Source organism: Schistocerca serialis, chromosome 1 (genome assembly GCF_023864345.2).
Source record: "Schistocerca serialis cubense isolate TAMUIC-IGC-003099 chromosome 1, iqSchSeri2.2, whole genome shotgun sequence".
Classification (NCBI taxonomy): domain Eukaryota; kingdom Metazoa; phylum Arthropoda; class Insecta; order Orthoptera; family Acrididae; genus Schistocerca; species Schistocerca serialis.
The window spans coordinates 830828540-830851431 of record NC_064638.1 but is presented as its reverse complement, the minus strand read 5'-3'; the positions used below and the strand labels follow the sequence as shown (position 1 = coordinate 830851431).

The 22892-nt window shown below is 45.9% G+C and overlaps 1 protein-coding gene across 1 annotated transcript in view; it reads right to left on the bottom strand.

The window, feature by feature from the left end:
- The window catches only part of LOC126437942 (proclotting enzyme), a 155604-nt gene that overhangs the window by 78459 nt on the left and 54253 nt on the right, over positions 1-22892 (bottom strand). The window contains exon 5 of the mRNA XM_050090486.1: positions 3978-4156. Within this exon, the coding sequence (XP_049946443.1) occupies positions 3978-4156 (179 nt within the window). The remainder of the gene's footprint in view (positions 1-3977; positions 4157-22892) is intronic.

Genomic DNA, 22892 nt, shown 5'->3' with positions numbered 1-22892 from the left:
CTGGACGATGACCAACTGGAAGATCACGAAGGAGACGGAGAGACGAAGGATGATGTGAACCAAAGAGAACTGCAGTGGAAGTAGATGCTAAATGATAGACTATGGGAGGAAAGAGAAGATTGCAAGAGGCTCTGTGAACGACCGGCAGAAGCAGAAACGTTTCAAAAAGAAGAAGAAATAATCGAAAATCGAGATAATAAAATTCGTGATTCCACATGCTACCAATATAGATGATGTCGAACAAGCACGTACACTTGAACAACTTCTATTTAATTCAGATGGAGAATATAAATGCGACCGCCAAATATAACAGACATCTTCAAATTAGTAAATATATAGTGGTGTATGAGCTACAGACAACAAAGATTAGTAGTGCCAAATCTTTGTGCTGTAACATTCTACAGAGTTTGTCGTGGCCCTTTAAAATGCTATAATGTTACCGCCACTGACGTTGCATTTCCAAGCATTCTCGTTTCCAGATGAAGCTCTGAAATTAAATCGTATTTTGAATAATCTAAAATGTCACAAGAGTGCTTCCGACAGGGATATGACCATAATTTTGCGAAATAGGATGCATTAAATACACAACTGATCTCACGTTATGAAAACTGCGCAGACGTGAAACAAATATATCTGGTACCATCCCCCTCCCCCCCCCCCCCCCCCCCACCTATATCTACCTAGGGATTACATTAAAAGGAATCTTAGGATTTACCGCCCTGTCTACGACAGGGCCATTAGAAACGGAGCACAAGCTCGGATTGAGGAAAGATGGGGAAGGAAATCAGCCGTGTCGTTTGCGAAGGAATGGTCACGTTGTTTACCTTCACCGATTTCAGGAAAGCACGGGAAACCTAAATCTGGATGGCTGGACAAGAATTTGAACCACTGTTCTCCAGAATACGTGTCCAGCATCTTATCAGTGCGCGCCTTGTGCGGTATGTCGTTTCACACCGTACTGAATTACACTGTACATTCCATGCTCCCATTCGAAATCCCGCAAAACTTGTGTGGGAGGATGATGTCCTGTTGCGGCGCCAGTCTTTTCTCCTGGAGGAGGCATGGAAAGAGCGACTGACGTCCGACAAAGGTTTCCGTCCTAACGACTACACAGAGCCCACAACAACATCGCCAGTGTCCCAACTACGCAGGAAGAGTTGGTGCCACCTAAAAAGGTGCCCAACAGGCCAAGCCGCAACTAGAGTTGTCCTGTGGAGATTGGGCATCGTCGGCAGCTCTGAATGTGACTGCAAAGCAGCAGGACAGGACGTGGAGCACGTTGCCCGAAGAGAAGATACTTAGGGAAACAATGGTGATGTTCTGGAAGCTACAGCTGAAGCTATCAATCGGATATCGAATACTGATGTAGATCTGTGAATGTGGAATGTCATGTCAAAGATGTAGATTTTGAGATTTCTATTTTTTTGTTTCTTTGTAAAATTTGTGGTTCGTAATTTGTTTTTCTTACGTAAAATGTGTAATTTGGAACTTTTGGGTCTGTCTACCAAACGACAAAAACAATAAATAATTGCAAATCTCATCTACGGCATCAAACGCCCTCGCATTATGTGCTATCGTTCCTATCATTGGTTAAACACGTGTACTGGGTATGAATATGGTGATACCCTAAGTTTTTAATAAACTACAACCAGATTATGCACAAAGGCGAAAAAAGTAAAGAACAAAACTTCGGTATATACAACATACTCTTTGTTGCTTAACGAGCTCTAGAATGTAAAAACGAAGATTAAAATTAGGGTCCTCCCTGCATTACTTTTCTATATTCCTAATGCCGACTACACAGTAAATGTTAATAGCAGCCGGCTGGAATGGCCGAGCGGTTCTAGGTCCGGAACCACGCGGCTGTTACGGTCGCAGGTTCGAATCCTGCTTCGGGCATGGATGTGTGTGATGTCCTTAGGTTAGTTAGGTTTAAGTAGTTCTAAGTCCTAGCGGACTGATGACCTTAGAAGTCCCATAGTGTTCAGAGCCATTTTTGTTAATAGCAGTCTAACTTCATAATTGTCTCCTTGCGTATCTATTGTTTGGAGACAGATTATTTCTGTACCTGTGAGGCGCGGAGCCTAGAGAGGGTTGAGGTGGGAGTCATAGGGGTAAGGCACCCGTTCTTGCCCCGCCACAAAGGACATTTTATTGTAAGCATTCCTATTTTTACATTATCAATTTCTTAAGTTATCGGCTAACTTGCACAGGATAAATAAGCATGAGGACAATGAGTATCGAAAATAGCAGCCGAGAATTCTAGGAAATTATTGCGGTACATGCTGCCGACAATAAATCTGACATGATTCGTGATGAGTGCAAATATCGATCTTACATTGTGTAAATTATAAAGATGTCAGAATTGTTCAAATCTGTTGCTATACGAGGTGCGACAGTAAAGTAAAGAGACTGATGTGGAAAAAAAATGTTGCTTACCGTTTTAGTCAAGTTTAGTATTGTCTCCTTCAAAGTAGTTCTCTTCTGATTGCACACACTTTTTCCAGTGCTTCTGCCATTGATGGTAACATTTCTGGAACTCATCTTATGTAATATCCTTCAAGACCCTCGTCACAGCTTTTTGGACATCTTGTGTTGTTAGAAAATGGTGTCCCTTGACTGCCATTTTGACTCTTGGAAATTGAAAAAAGTCGCACGGAGCGATATCTGGTGAATAAGGTGGCTGTGGTAGTACTGAAATTTGTTTTGAGATTAAAAATTGCTGTACTTACAGAGCAGTATTGGATGGCGCATTATCGTGATGCAGAATCCAGTTATTACAAATGTTGTCACGGACACGAAGAACTCTTTTACGACGTCTTTCTAAAATTTCTTTGTAGTAATATTGGTTATCTGTTTGTCCAGGAGGCACCCACTCTTTATGAACAACTCTCTTGGAAGCAAAGAAGCACACAAGCATGCATTTCACTTTTGACTTTGTCATGCGAGCTTTCTTTGGTCTCGATGATCGCTTTGAGCACCATTGCGAACTTTGGCGTTTTGCCTCTGGATCGTACTGTAAAAACCATCTTTCAATCCCAGTGATAACACGGCTCAACAATTCTGAATTGATTTCCGTTTGCTCTAACAGATCGGCTGCCACATCTTTCCATGTTTCTCGCTGTTGTGGTGTGAGATTTTTGGGGACAATTTTTGCACAAATCTTTCTCATACCAACATCTTCATTTATTATTAGGTGAACTGTTTCTCGATTGATGTTCAGTTCTTCTGCAATCATTTTCACGCATAATCTTCGATCAGATCATAGAAGTTCACGCACGCTGGCCAAGTTGACATCCGTCCGTGAGGTTGATAGTCGTCCACTGTGGTCTTCGTTTTCAACATTCGTTCTGCCTTCACTAAACATTTTACCCAATTTAATGCAAAAAGAAATGGGCTACCGTTGCGCAATATTATGCGGTTACATTTCCATGACGAGAGACACAAACACATGTTAACTTATTACAGCACAACTCACGACTGAGCAGTTGCATCGATGTGCCGCTTGGACTAGAAGCAGCTTATAAACCAAGGTCAAAGATATTGTGCATATGCAAGCCTGCAGGGTTGCCACATCTTGCAAAGAAAATCAGTCTCATTACTTTATTGTCACACCTCCTATTGTACTCTTAGACCTTAAGTTAAAAGCATTGCACATGCACTTCTCAAATTTTTGGAAAACTATATTCTAAATGGTTTATTTCTCTGAATTGCTATGCTAAAGCAAAGTACTAAGCATTGATGTTAACTAATTATTAGTATTAAAAACATAGGAATGCGTGCTGCAGCAAAGGTTATACGACTATTTGGTGGTGGGGGGGGTGGGGGGGAGGGAGGAGAGGGGGGGGGGAGACGGTAACGATCTGTGACATCTCCAGAATCGAACCGTGGAGCCAGTATTGTACCTGGTGGAGGAGCCAAGTAAGAATGTTGAGCCTTGGCTCAGGAGCAGGATGGCGCTAGCTAGGTTGACTCACCACCATCAGTGGCTATGAGCGCGGGGAACCTGGTGGAGGTGGCCACGGGGTAGACGGGCGGCGGCGTGATGGGCAGGATGATGGGCTTCCGCGTCGTGCTCGTCGTCGTCGTCGTCCTGCGCGTCGTGCTCGTCAGCGGCCTCACCGTCACCAGCTGCGTGGGCCGCTGCGTCACCACGCTGGAAAAGGCGCACAGGCGATACGGGACTCAATAACAGCGCCAAAGGTGGGAATTATAAAAAATGGTTCAAATGGCTCTGAGCACTATGGGACTTAACATCTGAGGTCATCAGTCCCCAAGAACTTAAAACTACTTAAACCTAGCTAACCTAAGGACAGCACAGACATCCATGCCCGAGGCAGGATTCGAACCTGCGACCGTAGCGGTCTCGCGGTTCCGGACTGAAGCGCCTAGAACCGCCGGCCACACCGGCCGCCCTGGGAATTATACTTCCGGCCACTACAACTGAAACATCACGAAGAACAGCAAATAATCAGATTTTAGTTATTGTGCTTATATATTAGACTATGAAGATAACACGGTAAATTCGTAGGTGATATGGGGGTGCATAGGGAACGATGGTTCGTACACACAGCTGCCACCTCTGGTACCAACCACGGTTCTTAGCCAGCTGGGCAACAAGTCTAACTGAGCTTGAATGACAAAAATGGGTACGCCATTTCATGCTGCTTCAGCTACATGCCGGCGTTTACCAGCCGTTCTGGCTGGCTAGTGCTAGTGGTGATCTGCAAATCTCTCCGCAGTCCATGACCAGATGATTTCAATGGATGAGAGATTTGGGGGACATGCTGGCCAAGGAACAGCCACCTCTTTATCGGGGTAGGTCGGGATAGCACGGGGAACATGCGGTCTTGCGGTATAATGTTGAAAGAGGTCTCTGAAAACAGGGCATAGTCGCCGGCCTTAACAAGTAACGTCAGCTATGCAAACTATCGGCTATTAGAACCAGAGGTGATTGAGTTGTGTACTGAGTCGCACCACATAACATCACCTCAGGTGCCAGGTTCGTATGACGATGACATACACAGTGCATACTGCTACGAGAGGCAGGAACGGAGAGTCATGAAGGTACCGACAGGAATGTGGAACTATCCCGACTCCAATGACGTGACCAGCTGCGATAGGTTTCTCGTTTGAGGATTCCTGGAGTGGACAGCCCGATCGAGATGGTCCAACAGATTCTCGATTGGGTTTCAAACTGGGGAATTTGGTGACCACGGGAATACGGCAAACTCATGCTGGTGCTCTTCGAACACGCACGTCCTACTGCCACCGTGCCGACTGCATGTAGGGGTCAACGTCGCCCCTCCTCCCCCCATGGTAGCTAAATACTTGTGTTGATTCACTGACCCTTCCAGAATGACGAGATCACTCAGGGAATGGCCTCCGGCCTGCACTATTCCGGCGATTGTGACAGGGTGTTTGTTTTCAGACGTTCCACGCCAGACACGATAACGGCCGTCTATTTGATGGATAAAACATGACTCATCTGAAAAAGCTGCCTGTCGCCACATGGACGTCCAGTTGTGGTATTGACGTACAAATTCCAGCCTTCGTCGTCGATGAATAGGAGGCAGGACTCATCCTACATGGCCTGCTGTGGAGGCCCATACGTTGTGACATTTGCTGAATGGTCGTTGAGCAGGCACTGTTAGTAGCCTCTTGGTTCATCTTAGGGCGGTGGTCAGTTGCTCAGTAGACCTCCGTCTGTTCGGCTATACAAATCTCCGCAGTTTTCGTTCACACCTCTCATCTATGGCATGTGATGCACCACAGTTATCCTCGTCCCAGTTTTGGATAGTGATATTTTTCCATGCACTGTGTACTTTTACCACGGCAGCATGCGAACAGTTTACAGACTTAACCGTTTCGTAAATGCGTTCATCTTTGGTCCAAAAGCTAATGATGATGCCTTTAGGGATATCAAACAAATCACTCCGTTTCCGCATTACGAGAACGACTGCACTGTTCTCCGCGTCCCCTCGACACTCTTTAGATACCCTCCACAACTAGCGCTGCCACCTGCCATCCGAGTGGCTTTTGCACATTGACGTTGGACACAGGTGGTGGTCACACTAACGTGACTTAACCGTGTAAAATCTGCCAACGTTCAGTCCTCTTGGATCTTCCGCTGTATGTAGAACAGGGACTCGTGCTGCTTCCATTGTTATCGTTGTTGCGGCAACGTTGATGCTCCACCTCGCTCCCTCGTCAAGAGAAGCAATGATCGACTTGTTGACAGGCAGTAGTGCTCCAGACCTCGTCACACTTTCCGTGAGGATCTTAGTCTTGCTGCAAACAAGTCCATTTCCTGACTCAAGGTATGTGACTTGGCTTTAAGACTCAGCACGGCCTAACGAACAATACGACTCGTACGCTGCTCTCGTGGGGCCTTTGAGATAATACATAGCGTTGGGTATAGTCCTCCTAAAACCATAGAGTAGCATGGTAGTTTTGGGATCCAGACCAGCACAAGCAGCAGTATCACGGAACGATACACCATATCGATAGGACACGATCCTGCCGTTATAGATTTCCGACTGGTGCTGGTAGACTTTTACACATTTTAATCGAGATATAGCACGATATTCCAACAAAGAAACAACATTCGAACGTTGTTAATGATTGATAAACGGTTTTGTAATCTTTCCTTACATACAGAATCTAGATGGTGTTCCTCCTACCTACTTAATGCATATGCGCTGAAATGTTAATCATTTGCATATCCAAGAACGTAGTGAACTTCAGGACTATTTGCCATTTGTTGCATGTTGCCTTCGCGGTGTTCATTGTGTAAATACGCGAAATTTCTAGCACGTTGAAAAAGCATTTGGCACCCGTCTTGGGCAATTATATAGTATCGCTTCACAATAGCGATTCTGTTGATAAGTCTCCTCTGCTTTAGACATTTCACACAATCTCCTCTGCGGAAGGATCTTCACCAGGGAGAAAGGGTATGGTGGAAACTGCCTCTGCTATACCCTGTTGTTCCCACAGAGAATATTATTGTGTATACGTTGACGCGACAAAAGTCATGAGATATCTCCTAATATCGAGTCGGTCCTCGTTTTACCCGGCATAGTGCAGCAGTTCGAAAGAAGCGCTATGGACTCAACATGTCGTAGGAAGTCCCCTGCAGAAATATTGAGCCATGCTGTTTCTATAGCCATCCATAATTGCGAAAGTACTGCCTGTTGAGGGTTTTCTGCATGAACTGGTCTCTCGATTATGTCCCATAAATGTTTGATGGGTGGCCAAATCATTCGGTCGAATTGTCCAGAATGTTTTTCAAACCAGTGGCGAACGTTTGTCACCCAGTAACTTGGTACATTATCATCCATAGACATCCCATCGTTGACTGGGAAGATAAAGTGCATGTATGGTTCCAATCGACCACCAAGTAGCCGAATAGAACTATTTACAATCAATGATAGGTTCAGTCGCACTGGAGGATCGAGCCCACACCTCAATGGAGACATCACCAGCTTCCACAGAGCCTTGTTGACAACTTGGCTCCATGCCTTCGTGGGGTCTGCGCCACACTCGAACCCCACCATCAGCTCTTACCAACTGAAATCAGGACTCATCTCACCAGGCCATCGTTTTACAGTTGTCAAGGGTCCAACCGATACGGTCACGAGCTTAGGAGAGGCGCTGCAGGCGATGTGGTACTGTTAAGAAAGGTACTCGCGTCGGTCGTCTGCTGTCATAGCCAAATTTCGCCGCACTGCCCAAACGGATACGTTCGTCGTACGTCCCACGTTGATTTCTGCTGTTATTACACGCAGTGTTACTTTTCTGTTAGCAGTGACAACTCTACGCAAACGCCGCTGCTCTTGGTTGTTTAGTGTAGGCCGTCGGCCAATGCGTTGTCGGTTGTGAGAGGTAATGCCTGAAATTTGGTACTCTTGCACGCTATTGACGCTGCGGGTCTCAGAATACTGAATTCCCTAACGTTTTCCGAAATGGAATATCCCATGCATATTGTTTCAACTACCACTGCACTTTCAAAGTGTATTAATTCTCGTCTGTGACTATAATCACGTCGGAAATCTTTTCACATGAATCATCTGACTACAAATGGCACCTCTGCCAATGCACTGCCCTTTTATACCTCGTGGTCCGATACTATCGCCATCCTTATGACTCTCTATGACTTCTGTTCAAAATGGCTCTGAACACTATCGGACTTAACAGCTGAGGTCATCACTACTTAAACCTAACTAACCTAAGGACATCACACACATCCATGCCAGAGGCAGGATTCGAACCTGCGACCGTAGCGGTCGCGCGGTTCCAGACTGAAGCACCTAGAACCGCTCGGCCACTTCGGCCGACTATGACTTCTGTCACCTCTGTGTATACTGATCTGCAGAACTATACTGATCTGCAGAACAAGGCTGGATTAATGTTTCGGATCCTTTTTTATGTAACAATGACAAGACTAATAATGCTCTTGTTCTGGAACAGTAACATCCGCACTATGGGAACAGATAAATGACCTATAACGAAACGAAACAGATACGCCTAGGATCAATAACATGTGGTCAATAACATCGTTACTATTACTTATTCTGCTTTTCTTCTAACAAACGATATAAATTAAGTAGAAATATAAATAATGTGAAAGTACTGGGAATCATGCAATTATATTTTTTTCTTATTTTCATGGAGGGTGCACCGCAGCTGTTTTCTGAAGACAAGAAGATTTGTCTCTGTTTTTGTGATGACCGTTCCAGAGTCTGGATCCCAACAGAGAAAAATATTTCTTTTTATTACTATGATACGGAGTGGTACAGGGAAGATTTTGCTTTGGTGAAAATTGTATTCTGTGGAGTTAATTAACACTGAATACAAATAAGTGAGATTGTGGAACGTAAATGACAAGTAGGTAAAATAAAGAGTGTGGTACCCTCTGCTGTTATGTCAAAGTTTCTTCTTTAGAAAGAAATCGTTGTTTGTGAACCTTTTAACAATGGGACGAAGAGAGACTTGGAAACGACAGGCAATGAGTCTTTTACGAGCGAATAACTTTGCTTCAGTTTTAGATAATTTGTGTTTCACACCTATATGCTGCGCCCACTGTGATATGGCAAATAAGACAATGGCTGATGGTGCTCAGACTCATTACCCCTGTATTTAAGTGTAACTGAAATGATCAGTGCATAGGTGGTACTTGCAGTGGAACGGAAGATAGTGGATCACGTTCTAACCCATGTTACTTACTTTCCTCATTTGATCTGGTTGCTTGGACACTACATGTTGGCGGTATGGTAAAGATGTTGTCGAAGTCCACTACATCGAAAGCCTTACTGAAATTCAAAAAGCACAAAATATTAACCTCTTGTCTTTTTGTGTGGATCCAGGTAGTCCGTCATTTTTATCACGTCGATCAACCTGCAATGATATTTGCAGCAGACTTACCGCTATTCGTGTAAAAGTTTCTTTGTCATTCATTAGTTTGTAATATGGTCACGTAGTATGCTTTCCAATCCCTGGGACTGTACTGCCAGAACACAAATGAGTGCGTAGTTACAGAAATTCTTTGCGGATATATTCTTAAGTAATGTTTTCAGAATTAACAAACAAATCCGAAGCATTTTGACCCATTATCAAAGCTGAAGCAGTAACTAACAAAAATAATCAGAAAAAGTATTAGTTACAGGCAGGTGAAGCAGATAGAAGGCGCCAACACCGAAAAAACACAGTGCACATTATTAGATGATGGTGGTGCGGTACAGGTACGAGACGATGCGTGTTGGTCGGAAACAGGGAACAGTTAAAACAGGTAAAGGCGATATCGTCCTGTGGTAGCAGTTTTGATGGGGTGATACACGGATCCTAGTTTGCCGGCCGTCGTCTCTCACTGACAAACAGTGCAGGTTGGTTTCTTTTTGTGGGGTGAGGAGGTCATCAGTCTTCTGACTCGTTTGATGGCGCCCGCCATGAATTCCTCTCCTGTGCTAGCCTCTTCATGACAGAGTAGCACTTGCAACCTACGTCTTCAATTATTTTCTGGATGTATTCCAATCTCTGTCTTCCTCTACAGTTTTTGTCCTCTGCAGTTCCCTCTAGTACCATGGAAGTCATTCCCTCATGTCTTAACGGATGCCCACTCGGCTAATCCCGCGCAGCCTTGAATTTTAATTCCACTCCTGAAACTTTCTTTTATTTCCATTATTGCTTCCTCGATGTACAGATTGAACAGTAGGGGCGAAAGGCTAAATCCTTGTCTTACATCCTTTTTAATCCGAGCACTTCGTTCTTGTTCGTCCACTCATTATTCCCTCTTGGCTCTTGTAAATATCGTATATTACCCTTCTCTCCCTATAATTTACCCCTATTTTTCTCAGAATTTCGAACACCTTGCACCATTTTACATTGTCGAAGGATTTTTCCAAGTCGACAAATCCTATGAACATGTATTGATTTTTCTTTAGTATTGCTTCCATTATCAACCGCAACGTCAGAATTGTCCTCCAGTGCCTTCACCTTTTCTAAAGCCAAACTGATCGTCATCTAGCACATCCTCAATTTTCTTTTCCATTCTTCTGAATATTATTCTTGCCAGCAACTTGGATGCATGAGCTGTTAAGCTGATTGTCCGATAGTTCTCGCACTTATCAGTTCTTGCAGTCTTCGGAATTGTGTGGATGATATTTTTCTGAAAGTCAGATGGTATGTCGCCAGACTCATACATTCTATACACCAATGAGAATAGTCGTTTTGTTACCACTTCCCCTAATGATTTAGAAATTCTGATGGAATGTTATCCATCCCTTCTACCTTATTTGATCTTAAGTCCTCCAAAGCTCTTTTAAATTCTGATTCTTACACTGATTCCCCTATCTCTTCTAAATCGACTCCTATTTCTCCTTCTTCCTGTATGCTGTGACTGTCCTCCGACAACCATTTCTTTTTTTTTTTTTCCTCAGATTTTTCCTGCAGCTATTTCGTCTTAGCTTACCTGCACTTCCTATATATTTCATTTCTCAGCGACTTGTATTTCTGTGTTCCTGAGTTTCCTGGAATATTTTTGTACTTCCTCCTTTCATCGATCAAATGGCGTATATCTTCTATTACCGATAGTTTCTTTACAGTTACCTTCTTTGTACCTATGTTTTCTTTCCAATTTCTGTAATGGCCCGTTTTAGACATGTCCATTCCTCTTCAACTGTACTGCCTACTGAGCTATTTCCTATTGCTGTTTCTATAGCCTTAGAGAACTTCAAGCGTATCTCGTCATCCTTAGTACTTCTGTATCCCACTTCTTTGCGTATTGATTCTTCCTGACTAATGTCTTAAACTTCTGGCTGCTCTTCAACACGACCAGATTGTGATCCCAGTCTATATCTGCTCATAGGTACGCCTTACAATCCAGTATCTGATTTCGGAATCTCTGTCTCACCATGACGTAATGTATCTGAAATCTTCCCATATCACTCGGCCTTTTCCAAGTACGCTTCCTCCTCTTGTGATTCTTGAACAGAGTATTCGCTATTATTAGCCGAAACTTGTCACAGAACTCAATTAGTCTTCGTACTCTTTCATTCCTTGTCCCAAGCCCATACTCTTCGGCAACCTTTTCTTCTTCTCCTTCCCCTAAAACTTCATTCCAGTGTCCCATGACTATTAGATTTTCGTCTCCCTTTACGTACTGTATTACCTCCTCAATATCCTCATATACTTTGTCTATCTCTTCATCTCCAGCTTGCGACGTTGGCCTATATACCTGAACTATTGTTGTCGGTGTTGGTTCACTGTCGATTCTGATAAGAACAATTCTATCACCGAACTGTTCACAGTAACACACTCTCTCTGCCCCACCTTCCTATTCATAACGAGTCCTACTCCCGTTATACCATTTTCTGCTGCTGCTGATATTATCCTATACTCATCTGAACAGGAATCCTTGTCTTCTTGCATTTCATTGGACTGACCCCTACTATATCTAGGTTGAACCTTTGAATTTCTCTTTTCAAATTTTCTAGTTTCCCTACCACGTTCAAGCTCCTGACATTCCACGCCCCGATTCGTAGAACGTTATCTTTTCGTTGATTATTCAATCTTTTTTTCATGGTCACCTCCCCCTTGTCAGTCCCCTCCCGGAGATCGGAATGGGGGACTATTCCGGAGACTTTTGCCAGTGGAGAGATCATCACGACATTTCTTCAATTACAGGCCACATATCCTGTCGATACACGTTAGGTGTCTTTAATGAAGTGGTTTCCATTGCCTTCTGCATCTTCATGCCGTTGATCACTGCTGATTCTTCCACCTTTAGGGGCAGTTTCCCACCCCTAGGACAAGAGAGTGCCCTGAACTTCTGTTCACTCCTCGGCCCTCTTTGACAAGGCCGTTGGCGGAACGAGGGTGACTTCTTATGCCGGAAGTCTTCGGCCGCCATTGCTGATTATTAATCAAAATTTAAGCAGTGGCGGGATTGGAACCTGGTCCCAAGGACGTTTCGATTACTAATCAAAGACGCTACCCCTAAACCAAGAGTGCAGGCATCCACAGTGCACGTACCCATTTCTTCGCCTCCAGCTTCCCACAAGGAACCAGTACACTAACCACGAGCACGAGTCCATCGCTCCCAAATGTGTCAAAGTGGACTCGGGAACGCACTATGAACATGAGAGTGCTTAGGAGATTCTCCAGTCATCTGCTCTCACTTGCACCAAGAACACCTGAAATATCACCGACCGAACTCTACAGTTAAGGTCAGGCGCCTTGAGCCTACCTCGTTGTGTTGCAGGTAGTAGCCGAACATCATGATTCAGGAGAGTTCGTCAATACTTTCATAGTCTCGTGGAGTATATTCCAAGATGCGATGTCGCCATTATGAGGCCGAAAATGGTGCAACACGCTAGTAAGTGGTTATCTCTACTTCAGTGTACAGATGTCCCACTCGAAAGAGACCCCACAAACACATGTAGCAATTCCGCTGAAATAGCACCGTGTAATCTGTGACGTTTGACATGGCAACAATGCACTCTGCAAGATCGTTCGACGCAACAGTGTGTTTCCGCGCGTCACTGTGCTGGAGCTCAGTGTCCAGTGTTTTGTGACAACGTATCGCTATTCTGTCGAAGAGCGCTTGTTCCTTGTGAAACAATATTGGATTACTGGTTCCATTAAGATATGTCAGCGAATGTTTGTTGAACGGTTTTGTGACCACCATATACCGTCTAAATTCTGCACACAAAAGGTAGTGAACATGACGGTGAATATGGAATGGTGTTGGATCTTCACGGCGGGAGATGGACGCCATTATCGGAAGAAAAGGTGACTGACGTAGAACAACGATTGTTGGCCTCTCCTGCAAAGTATGTTCGACGTTTATCTCAGGAATGTGGAATGTCACAGAGAACGTGTCACAGACCTGCAAAGAAAACTGACTTGTATCCATACAGGTTTACAGTTGTTCAGGAACTGCATGTCAATGACAAAGACAAACGCATTACATTTTGAAGTAGGTTTCAGCAACTGGTTGCTCAGAGGTCAGGGATACTGCGGTACACATGGTTCATTGACGAGGCCTGGTTCCACCTCTCTGGCTATGTAAACTCTCAGATACACTTTTTTGGTGTAATAAAAATCCACATCCACTGGTCGAGCAACACCTGCATTCACAAAAGATTGGCGTGTTCTGTGCAATATCGTAGTGTCACATCATCGGACCAATTTTTTTTTAGTCCACTGTGACAAATGCAGTTTATATTGATATGTTTCGGGAGTTTGTGACCCAGTTGGACGATGAAGAACTTATTCTCGGCTGGTACCAACAGGTTGGCGTCACATGCCACATGTCTCGAGTGATCATGGCTGAGATCGAAGCATTTTTCCCCGCCAGAGTGACTTCGAAAGGACTATGGTCCCCAAGGTCACCTGACTTTTTCATCTGGGGTGGCCGAAAAGGTAAGGTCTACAGGAACAAACCACACAGCTTAGGCGATTTACGAGAGAACATAATTCGTGAATTCCAGGCACTGACTCCAGAGGCTCTGGCAGCAACAGTCGAGAATCTGCAAAGTCGTCTTCACTGTATTTACAAGTCGAGGGCGGTAACTTCCAGCACCTTTTGTGATTCATCTTTATTTCCCCATGACGAAGGTATGAAATATTCGTTTCATTTCATCTCATGATCTTTATGCATGCCTTTAGGTGTAATTTAAGCAAATGTTTGTTTCTGGGGCCTCTTTCGTGTGACCGTGCGGTCTGGGGCGTCTTGTCACAGTTCGCGTGGCTGCCCCCGTCGGAAGTTCGAGTCCTCTCTCGGGCATGGGTGTGTGTGTGTTGTCCTTAGCGTAAGTTAGTTTAAGTTAGATTAAGTAATGCGTAAGCCTAGGGACTGATGACCTCAGCAGTTTGGTCCCATAGTCCTTACCACAAATTTCTAATTTTTCTCTTTCGTGTGGGACACACCGTATTATAAGGTCAGTATCATTTGCTACTGGTTGGAAAGTATTTCCTAATAACTACAATGAATTATTTGCCATGGAAGAATTCATGCAGTTATGGGAAATGTTAGTGGTGCCAACTTCTATTTTCTGTGATCTGTCTCCGGCCTCTGTGGCCGAGCGGTTCTAGGCGCTTCAGTCCGGAACCGCGCGACTGCTACGGTCGCAGGTTCGAATCCTGCCTCGGGCATGGATGTGTGTGATGTCCTTAAGTTAGTTGGGTTTAAGTAGTTTTAAGTTCTAGGGGACTGATGACCGCAGATGTTAAGTCCCATAGTGCTTTGAGCCATTTGAATCATTTTGCGATCTGTCAAAAATATTTGATAGTACTATTCACAGTATTCTCCTGTACGAGCACAAATACACGTCGTCACCCAGAAGACATAGTCAGATGTCAATGTAATTTCCTATACGTGTATACCATCGACATGTATGTAAATCATTAGTGTTGCAATTCTCTGTGACAGATAGAACGGTCACCGGGATGTTTTAGTATTGTTGGTGTTAAATGTTGTTACCGGGCCTGGTAGAGTATATACAAGACGTGAACAGGGCAAACTTTGAGTGCTCACTGTGAAGGACGTAGAAATGCCGTATACTTGTGTGAGAGTGTTATCAGAACCTAACGGTTTGAAGCGAGTCTCACTGTGGGTTCCGTTTGGCCGGCTGGGTGAACTGCGCGTCATCCAGATTTGTGATGCATTCCGATGTGGCAGTGGCCTGATGTTGCATGAAAATGTAAGGGCCGCTATACTCGTCATCAGGAGTCTGGTCGACCACGTCTGACCACCACGAAGACAGACGGTAGTATTTTGCGTCAAGAACATCATATGCTCGTCACATCTGCACCTGCCGCTCGAGAACAAGTAATGGACCCTCCGCAATATTCTGTGTCAGTCCGCACTATTAGCCAGCGAAAGCAGGACAAGACAATTACCATCCCAGGTTTAGGTTGCCGTTAACACCAAAATACAAACGGCTGCTTTTGAAGTGGTGCTGTGACCTGGAAGCATGGGCTGCTAATGAAAGGCGTCGCATCGTGTTCTGCGATGAATAAGCAGTTCTATACTACCCTGGAAGAACAGTGGACGAGGTCCCATTCGTCCTGCATTCTGGAGAGGCATAGCGGTGCTACTCCTTTATTCCTGGCATCATCCCATCGGGTATAAGTTAATAGGTCACGGCCGGTAGAGAGTCAGAGAACTTTGATGGCACAAGGGTACATTACGGCATACTGAGTGCTGAGTCCGCATTTGTTACCTCTCTTGTGATAGTGTCATGGTGCAATTTTGCAAGTGCACAATATTTATACACACATGCACGTGCCTCTATGAACTATCTGCGTGATTTTGATGTAGTCTCATCTCCAGCAAGATACGAAGATCTGTCCCCGATAGAACTTGGGTGGGACCTGCCCGAACTACAACTCCGTCCCAGTGACAGTATGCAGGATATCACGGACCAGTTACAACAGTTGTGAACCATCTTGCCTCACAAGATGATATGACGGCTTTAAGACACATTTCCTAAACGAATTAGTGCATGCTTCCAAGCAGAGGGGGTGAAACTTCACACTGGTAAATATGCTCATACTACCAAGTTATTTGTAAATTTGACTCGATATTCTAATCACCACATCACATACCCTATCAATCCGAGAAGTTTCATTTCGTTTCCTCCACCTCTACTGGCTGCTTCACTTTTTTTTGTGAGGCAGTGATTACAGTGTCACGGACGCTGCTGGTAACTACACTGAAGAGCCAAATAAACTGCTACACCTGCCTAATATCGTGTAGGGCCCCCTCCAGCACGCAGAAGTGCCGCAGCACGACGTGGCATTGACTCGGTTAATGTCTGAAGTAATGCTGGAGGGAACTGACACAATGAATCCTGCAGGGCTGTCCAATAACAGTAAGACAACGAGGAGGTGGAGATCTATTCTGAACAGGACGTTACAAGGCATCCCAGACATGCTCAATAATGTTCATGCCTGGGGAGTTTGATAGCCAGTGGAAGTGTTTAAACTCAGAAGCGTGTTCCTGGAGCCACTCCGTAGTGATTCTGAACGTGTGAGTGTCGCGTTGTCCTGCTGGAATTGCCGAAGACCGTTGGAATGCACAATGGACATGATGGATGCAGGTGATCAGACAGGATGCTTACGTACGTGTCACCTGTCAGATTCGTATCTAGACGTGTCAGGGGTCCCATACCACTGCAACTGCACCCTTACAGAGCCTCCACCAGCTTGACAGTCCCCTAGTCCCCTGCTGAAATGCACTGTCCATAGATTCATGAGGTGTCTCCATGACCATACATGTCCGTCCGCTCGATACAATTTGAAACGAGACACGCCCGACCAGGCAACGTGTTTACAGTCGTCAACACTCCAACGTCGGTGTTAACGGACGTAGGCGAATTGTACAGCTTTGTGTCGTGCAGTCATAAAGGGTACACGAGTGGGCCTCCGGCTCCGAAAGACCATATCGATGATGTTTCGTTGAATGGTTCGCACGCCGACACTTGTTGATGCCCCTGCACTGAAATCTGTAGCAATTTGCGCAAGGGTTGCACTTCTGTCCCGTTGAACGATTCTCTTTAGTCGTCGTTAGTCTCGTTCTTCCAGGATCTTTTTCCGGCCGCAGCGATGTCGGAGATTTGATGTTTTACCGGCTTCTTGATATTCACGGCACTCTCGTGAAATGGTCGTACGGGAAAATCCCGACTTCATCGCTACCTCGGAGATGCTGTGTCCTAACGCTCGTGCGGCGACTGTAACACCACTTCAGACTCACTTAAATCTTGATAACCTGCCACTGAAGCTGCAGTAACCGATCTAACAACTGCGCCAGACACTTGTGTTATATAGGCGTTGCCGACCGCAGCGCCGTGTTCTGTCTGTTTACATATCTCTGTATTTGAATACGCATGCCTACACCAGTTTCTTTGGGGCTTCGGTGTAGGTTACACCCCGTTCAGCTAAAAGAATGCAGTGTGTCATATAAAGAAACTTAGAGATTGAATACAGTGATATACACTCCTGGAAATGGAAAAAAGAACACATTGACACCGGTGTGTCAGACCCACCATACTTGCTCCGGACACTGCGAGAGGACTGTACAAGCAATGATCACACGCACGGCACAGCGGACACACCAGGAACCGCGGTGTTGGCCGTCGAATGGCGCTAGCTGCGCAGTGTCAGCCAGTTTGCCGTGGCATACGGAGCTCTAGCATGCCGCGACAGCGTGGACGTGAACCGTATGTGCAGTTGACGGACTTTGAGCGAGGGCGTATAGTGGGCATGCGGGAGGCCGGGTGGACGTACCGCCGAATTGCTCAACACGTGGGGCGTGAGGTCTCCACAGTACATCGATGTTGTCGCCAGTGGTCGGCGGAAGGTGCACGTGCCCGTCGACCTCGGACCGGACCGCAGCGACGCACGGATGCACGCCAAGACCGTAGGATCCTACGCAGTGCCGTAGGGGACCGCACCGCCACTTCCCAGCAAATTAGGGACACTGTTGCTCCTGGGGTATCGGCGAGGACCATTCGCAACCGTCTCCATGAAACTGGGCTACGGTCCCGCACACCGTTAGGCCGTCTTCCGCTCACGCCCCAACATCGTGCAGCCCGCCTCCAGTGGTGTCGCGACAGGCGTGAATGGAGGGACGAATGGAGACGTGTCGTCTTCAGCGATGAGAGTCGCTTCTGCCTTGGTGCCAATGATGGTCGTATGCGTGTTTGGCGCCGTGCAGGTGAGCGCCACAATCAGGACTGCATACGACCGAGGCACACAGGGCCAACACCCGGCATCATGGTGTGGGGAGCGATCTCCTACACTGGCCGTACACCACTGGTGATCATCGAGGGGACACTGAATAGTGCACGGTACATCCACACCGTCATCGAACCCATCGTTGTACCATTCCTAGATCGGCAAGGGAACTTGCTGTTCCAACAGGACAATGCACGTCCGCATGTATCCCGTGCCACCCAACGTGCTCTAGAAGGTCTAAGTCAACTACCCTGGCCAGCAAGATCTCCGGATCTGTCCCCCATTGAGCATGTTTGGGACTGGATGAAGCGTCGTCTCACGCGGTCTGCACGTCCAGCACGAACGCTGGTCCAACTGAGGCGCCAGGTGGAAATGGCATGGCAAGCCGTTCCACAGGACTACATCCAGCATCTCTACGATCGTCTCCATGGGAGAATAGCAGCCTGCATTGCTGCGAAAGGTGGATATACACTGTACTAGTGCCGACATTGTGCATGCTCTGTTGCCTGTGTCTATGTGCCTGTGGTTCTGTCAGTGTGATCATGTGATGTATCTGACCCCAGGAATGTGTCAATAAAGTTTCCCCTTCCTGGGACAATGAATTCTCGGCGTTCTTATTTCAATTTCCAGGAGTGTAGCATCTTCATAACTGGGACTAATCACTAAAGCTGTATCGGTACCACTGGCATCGTTAGTGACTTCACTCTTGTTCTTGTTATGTACAGGTTGCATCTGAAATGAATGTAAAAGAATGAGAGGGGGTAAAGTGGGTCGTAACAAGCAAATTTCACACAGCAACCCACGTCCGTGCCCCATAGCGTACAGCGCTAGGCGTCATTTAACAGTGTCGTGCCGCCGGGAAGTTATGCATACAGCCAGCCGTTCGAGTCGAAATGGTAGCAGGCATTTTGGTCGGGACAACACCACGGTGTTTCTTCGGTATTTGCTGGGACGCGAACGCGTTGCGATTGGCACTGCAAATGCCCGCTGATACCATGTTGCACAGAGTGCGGCACACGTGCACACTGCCCAGTCTGGTTCGTTCTGACATCTTTGTGTTTGGTACTGTGCGGAGCGGACCGGAAATGGAGTTCTTTCCTTGGTAGGAAAGGGCAGACGTGCACTGTGCTTACGGATCGGCGGATGAAAATGATCTCACTGCTCAGCGGTTGTACATTCAGCGGTATCCGAATCGGCGAGTACCAGATTCCGCACATTCACCGCCATCCACAGTTCCCTGAGAGAGAAAGGTGCATTTCGTGTGAGTTACAACGACACATGTGCATTTAAGGCCTACATCGAAACCCGATGTATTCATTTTGTGATACAGGTGCGAAGACCAACGCACAATGCGTATACCAGAGTTTCAAGAGGAGGCGTTGGCAGTGTTGCAAAAAACACGCCCTCGTCGTGTTCAGTGTTGCTCAAGAAATTGGTGTAAGCCATTCCAAGGTCGGACGTGCTTGAAATGAATATGGTTTGCAGCCTTACCGCTTTCAGAAAGTACAATCCCTTACCCCATAAAATTTTCCGCGTCGAATTGTCTTCTGCCCGTAGTTTTATCAGAAGTGTGCCATTCGACCTGAGTTCCCACACTTTGCACTTTTTGCGGATGACGCATTCTTTGCAAGGGAAGGTGTGTTCAACAGTCACAATCAACATGTGTGGGCATGGGAGATTTCTCACGCCGACTTGTTCGTGGTCACCAATAGCGCTTCGCCGCCAACGTTTGGGCTGGTTTGGTAGGTGACAATCTGATTGGTCCACACACATTCTCCCGACGACTGAACACAAGCAGATATATAATATTCTTAAGGGAAACATGATCATAGTTACCAGAACACACCCCACTCAACGTGTGAATGCGCACGTGATACCAACATGATGGTACATCCGCACATTTCTCTCATGCGGTGCGAAATCATTTGGATGATATCTTTGGCGATAACCAGATAGGGTGCGGTGGCCGACAGCATGACCTGCAAGGTCCCCCCACTCGACTCCCCTCGATGTTGTCGTCTGGGAACAACTGAAATGTGTTGTGTAGAAACACCTATCGAGATGTATGAAGAACTGATAGCGCAGGTTTTGGCAGCCTCTAATGTAATAACCACTTTTCGAGGGCTGTTTGAATGCGTGCAATCATCACTCGGGCATCATTGCAAGAGAGCGCAATTTCGAGCAGTTACTATAGCTAGAATGAGATTTTCACTCTGCAGCGGAGTGTGCGCTGATATGAAACTTCCTGGCAGATTAAAACTGTGTGCCCGACCGAGACTCGAACTCGGGACCTTTGCCTTACCAAGGTCCCGAGAACCATTCAAGGTCCCGAGTTCGAGTCTCGGTCGGGCACACAGTTTTAATCTGCCAGGAAGTTTCATATCAGTTACTATAGCTATTTGCAAATAGAGGTAATGAAACGTCAACCCCACCTCTCTCTTACCTTGATATAAAAAAAATTGAAAACGTGCCCTGCAGAGCTGCTAGCAGGTTAACTCGGATGGCGGTTTGTATGGCTATCTTCCTGGTGGTGCGCTACGCAGTCAAAGGGCGCCTAGTAAGGGATGCGGACAAGGCTTGCTATGTGAAAGTTGCTTGTTATGAACCATTATATCCGTTACATCAGCCCTCTCATTTTTACATTAATTTTAAAAACATCCCGTATAAATCATTTGCCATCGTGTACCGAAGAAGTGGAGTGTGTGTGTGAAATCTCATGGGACTTAACTGCTAAGGTCATCAGTCCATAAGCTTACACACTACTTAACCTAAATTATCCTAAGGACAAAAACACACACCCATGCCCCAGGGAGGACTCGAACCTCCGCCGGGACCAGCCGCACAGTCCATGACTGCAGCGCCTCAGACCGCTCGGCTAATCCCACGCGGCCGAAGAAGTGGAAATAGTGCTGTTAGCTAACGATACATTTGAAAACTCAAAACTTTCTTGGTAGTTAATAAACTGTTCCCTACAAATGATCTGTCTCTTAACTTAGATAAAACACAATACATCCAACTGTACAGCGCGCATGGTCTGACCATATCATTATGCATGAGGGATATTGATAAATGAAACAGAACATTCTATATTCTTGGATGTTTATAATGAGAAGAACCTGAAATGGAAGTTCGTTGTTACAGATCTTTTTAAACGGCTAAGATCGGAAACTTCTGCATTACAGGTGACACTAGGTACTGGAAGCGAAAGTATCAATAAACTGACTTGTCTTTTTATCCCATTGGCCAATGTTTTATAATATAACACCTCGGGAGACTCATCCCGAAGGGAAAAAGGGTTTCTCAGACGCCTGTAACAACGTTGATATGGGGTGTCCACTCTAGATCGTCTTTACACAGTTAGGCATACTCACAACATCCTCACGAAAACGTTTACTCCTTTGCGAAATTTGTTGTGAACAGTCAACCAAAATTCGAAAACAACATTAACATGCATAAATAAACACTAGAAGGAGAAAAGGTGTACCCAATCCATCATTCAACCTTAGCGTTCCACATAACGAAGGGAGCTATTCGCTCATAAAAATCTTTAACGACTTCACGCAGTGTTGTCATGAATATAATAATAAAATTAAAGGCAAATAGAAAGTGAAGTCATATTTGCTTGACAACTCCTTCTAATCCAACAGAATACTTTATGAATGTACGCGCATGTGTGAGTGCGTGTGCGTGTGCGTGTGTGTGTGTGTGTGTGTGTGTGTGTGTGTGTGTGTGTGTGTGTGGTGTGGTGTGTGTATGTAAGCGTGTCTAAAGAAGAGAAAGAGAGAGAGACAGGGAGGAAAAAGAGAGAGAAGGGGAAGAGATATATATATAAAGAGGGAGGGATGACGTTAGGTATTGAGACATAACATTATGCACTGCCCGCCGCGAGGTTGTATGTTGACTGGTGGTCCCGAAGGCAATTGATGCGGTAGGTGAAGTATAGGAGGCAATCAGAGACGAATGGGGAATCACTCTAGCAACGATAAGGAGCACAAACGCGGAAATCCGCCGAATTAAGCGACTTTGACAAAAGCCAGATTGTTGTGGCCCTGTGACTAGGGGACGAGCATCTCGGAAACGGCGAAGCTGGTCGTGTGTTTGCGTGCTGCTGTCGTGACCATCTGAAACCACGAGTAGGCAACAAGAATTTGGTTGTCCATACCACATCACACAACATAGGGATCGGAGGCTTGCCCGCTCTCTAAAGCAGGATAGGCGGAGATCTGTGGTGGTGGTGGTGGTGGTTAGTGTTTAACGTCCCGTCGACAACGAGGTCATTAGAGACGGAGCGCAAGCTCGGGTTAGGGAAGGATTGGGAAGGAAATCGGCCGTGCCCTTTCAAAGGAACCATCCCGGCATTTGCCAGAAACGATTTAGGGAAATCACGGAAAACCTAAATCAGGATGGCCGGAGACGGGATTGAACCGTCGTCCTCCCGAATGCGAGTCCAATGTGCTAACCACTGCGCCACCTCGCTCGGTGCGGAGATCTGTGTCAGATGTGATAACAGTGTACATCGCTGGAGCAGGCACAAGTGTTTTGGAGCCCACCGTTCAGCGCAGTGTTGAACATGGTGTTCCGCAGCAGAGGACCCCTATGTGTTCCCATGTTGACCCAACAATATCGTCTATTATGATTACAGTGGGCACGGGATC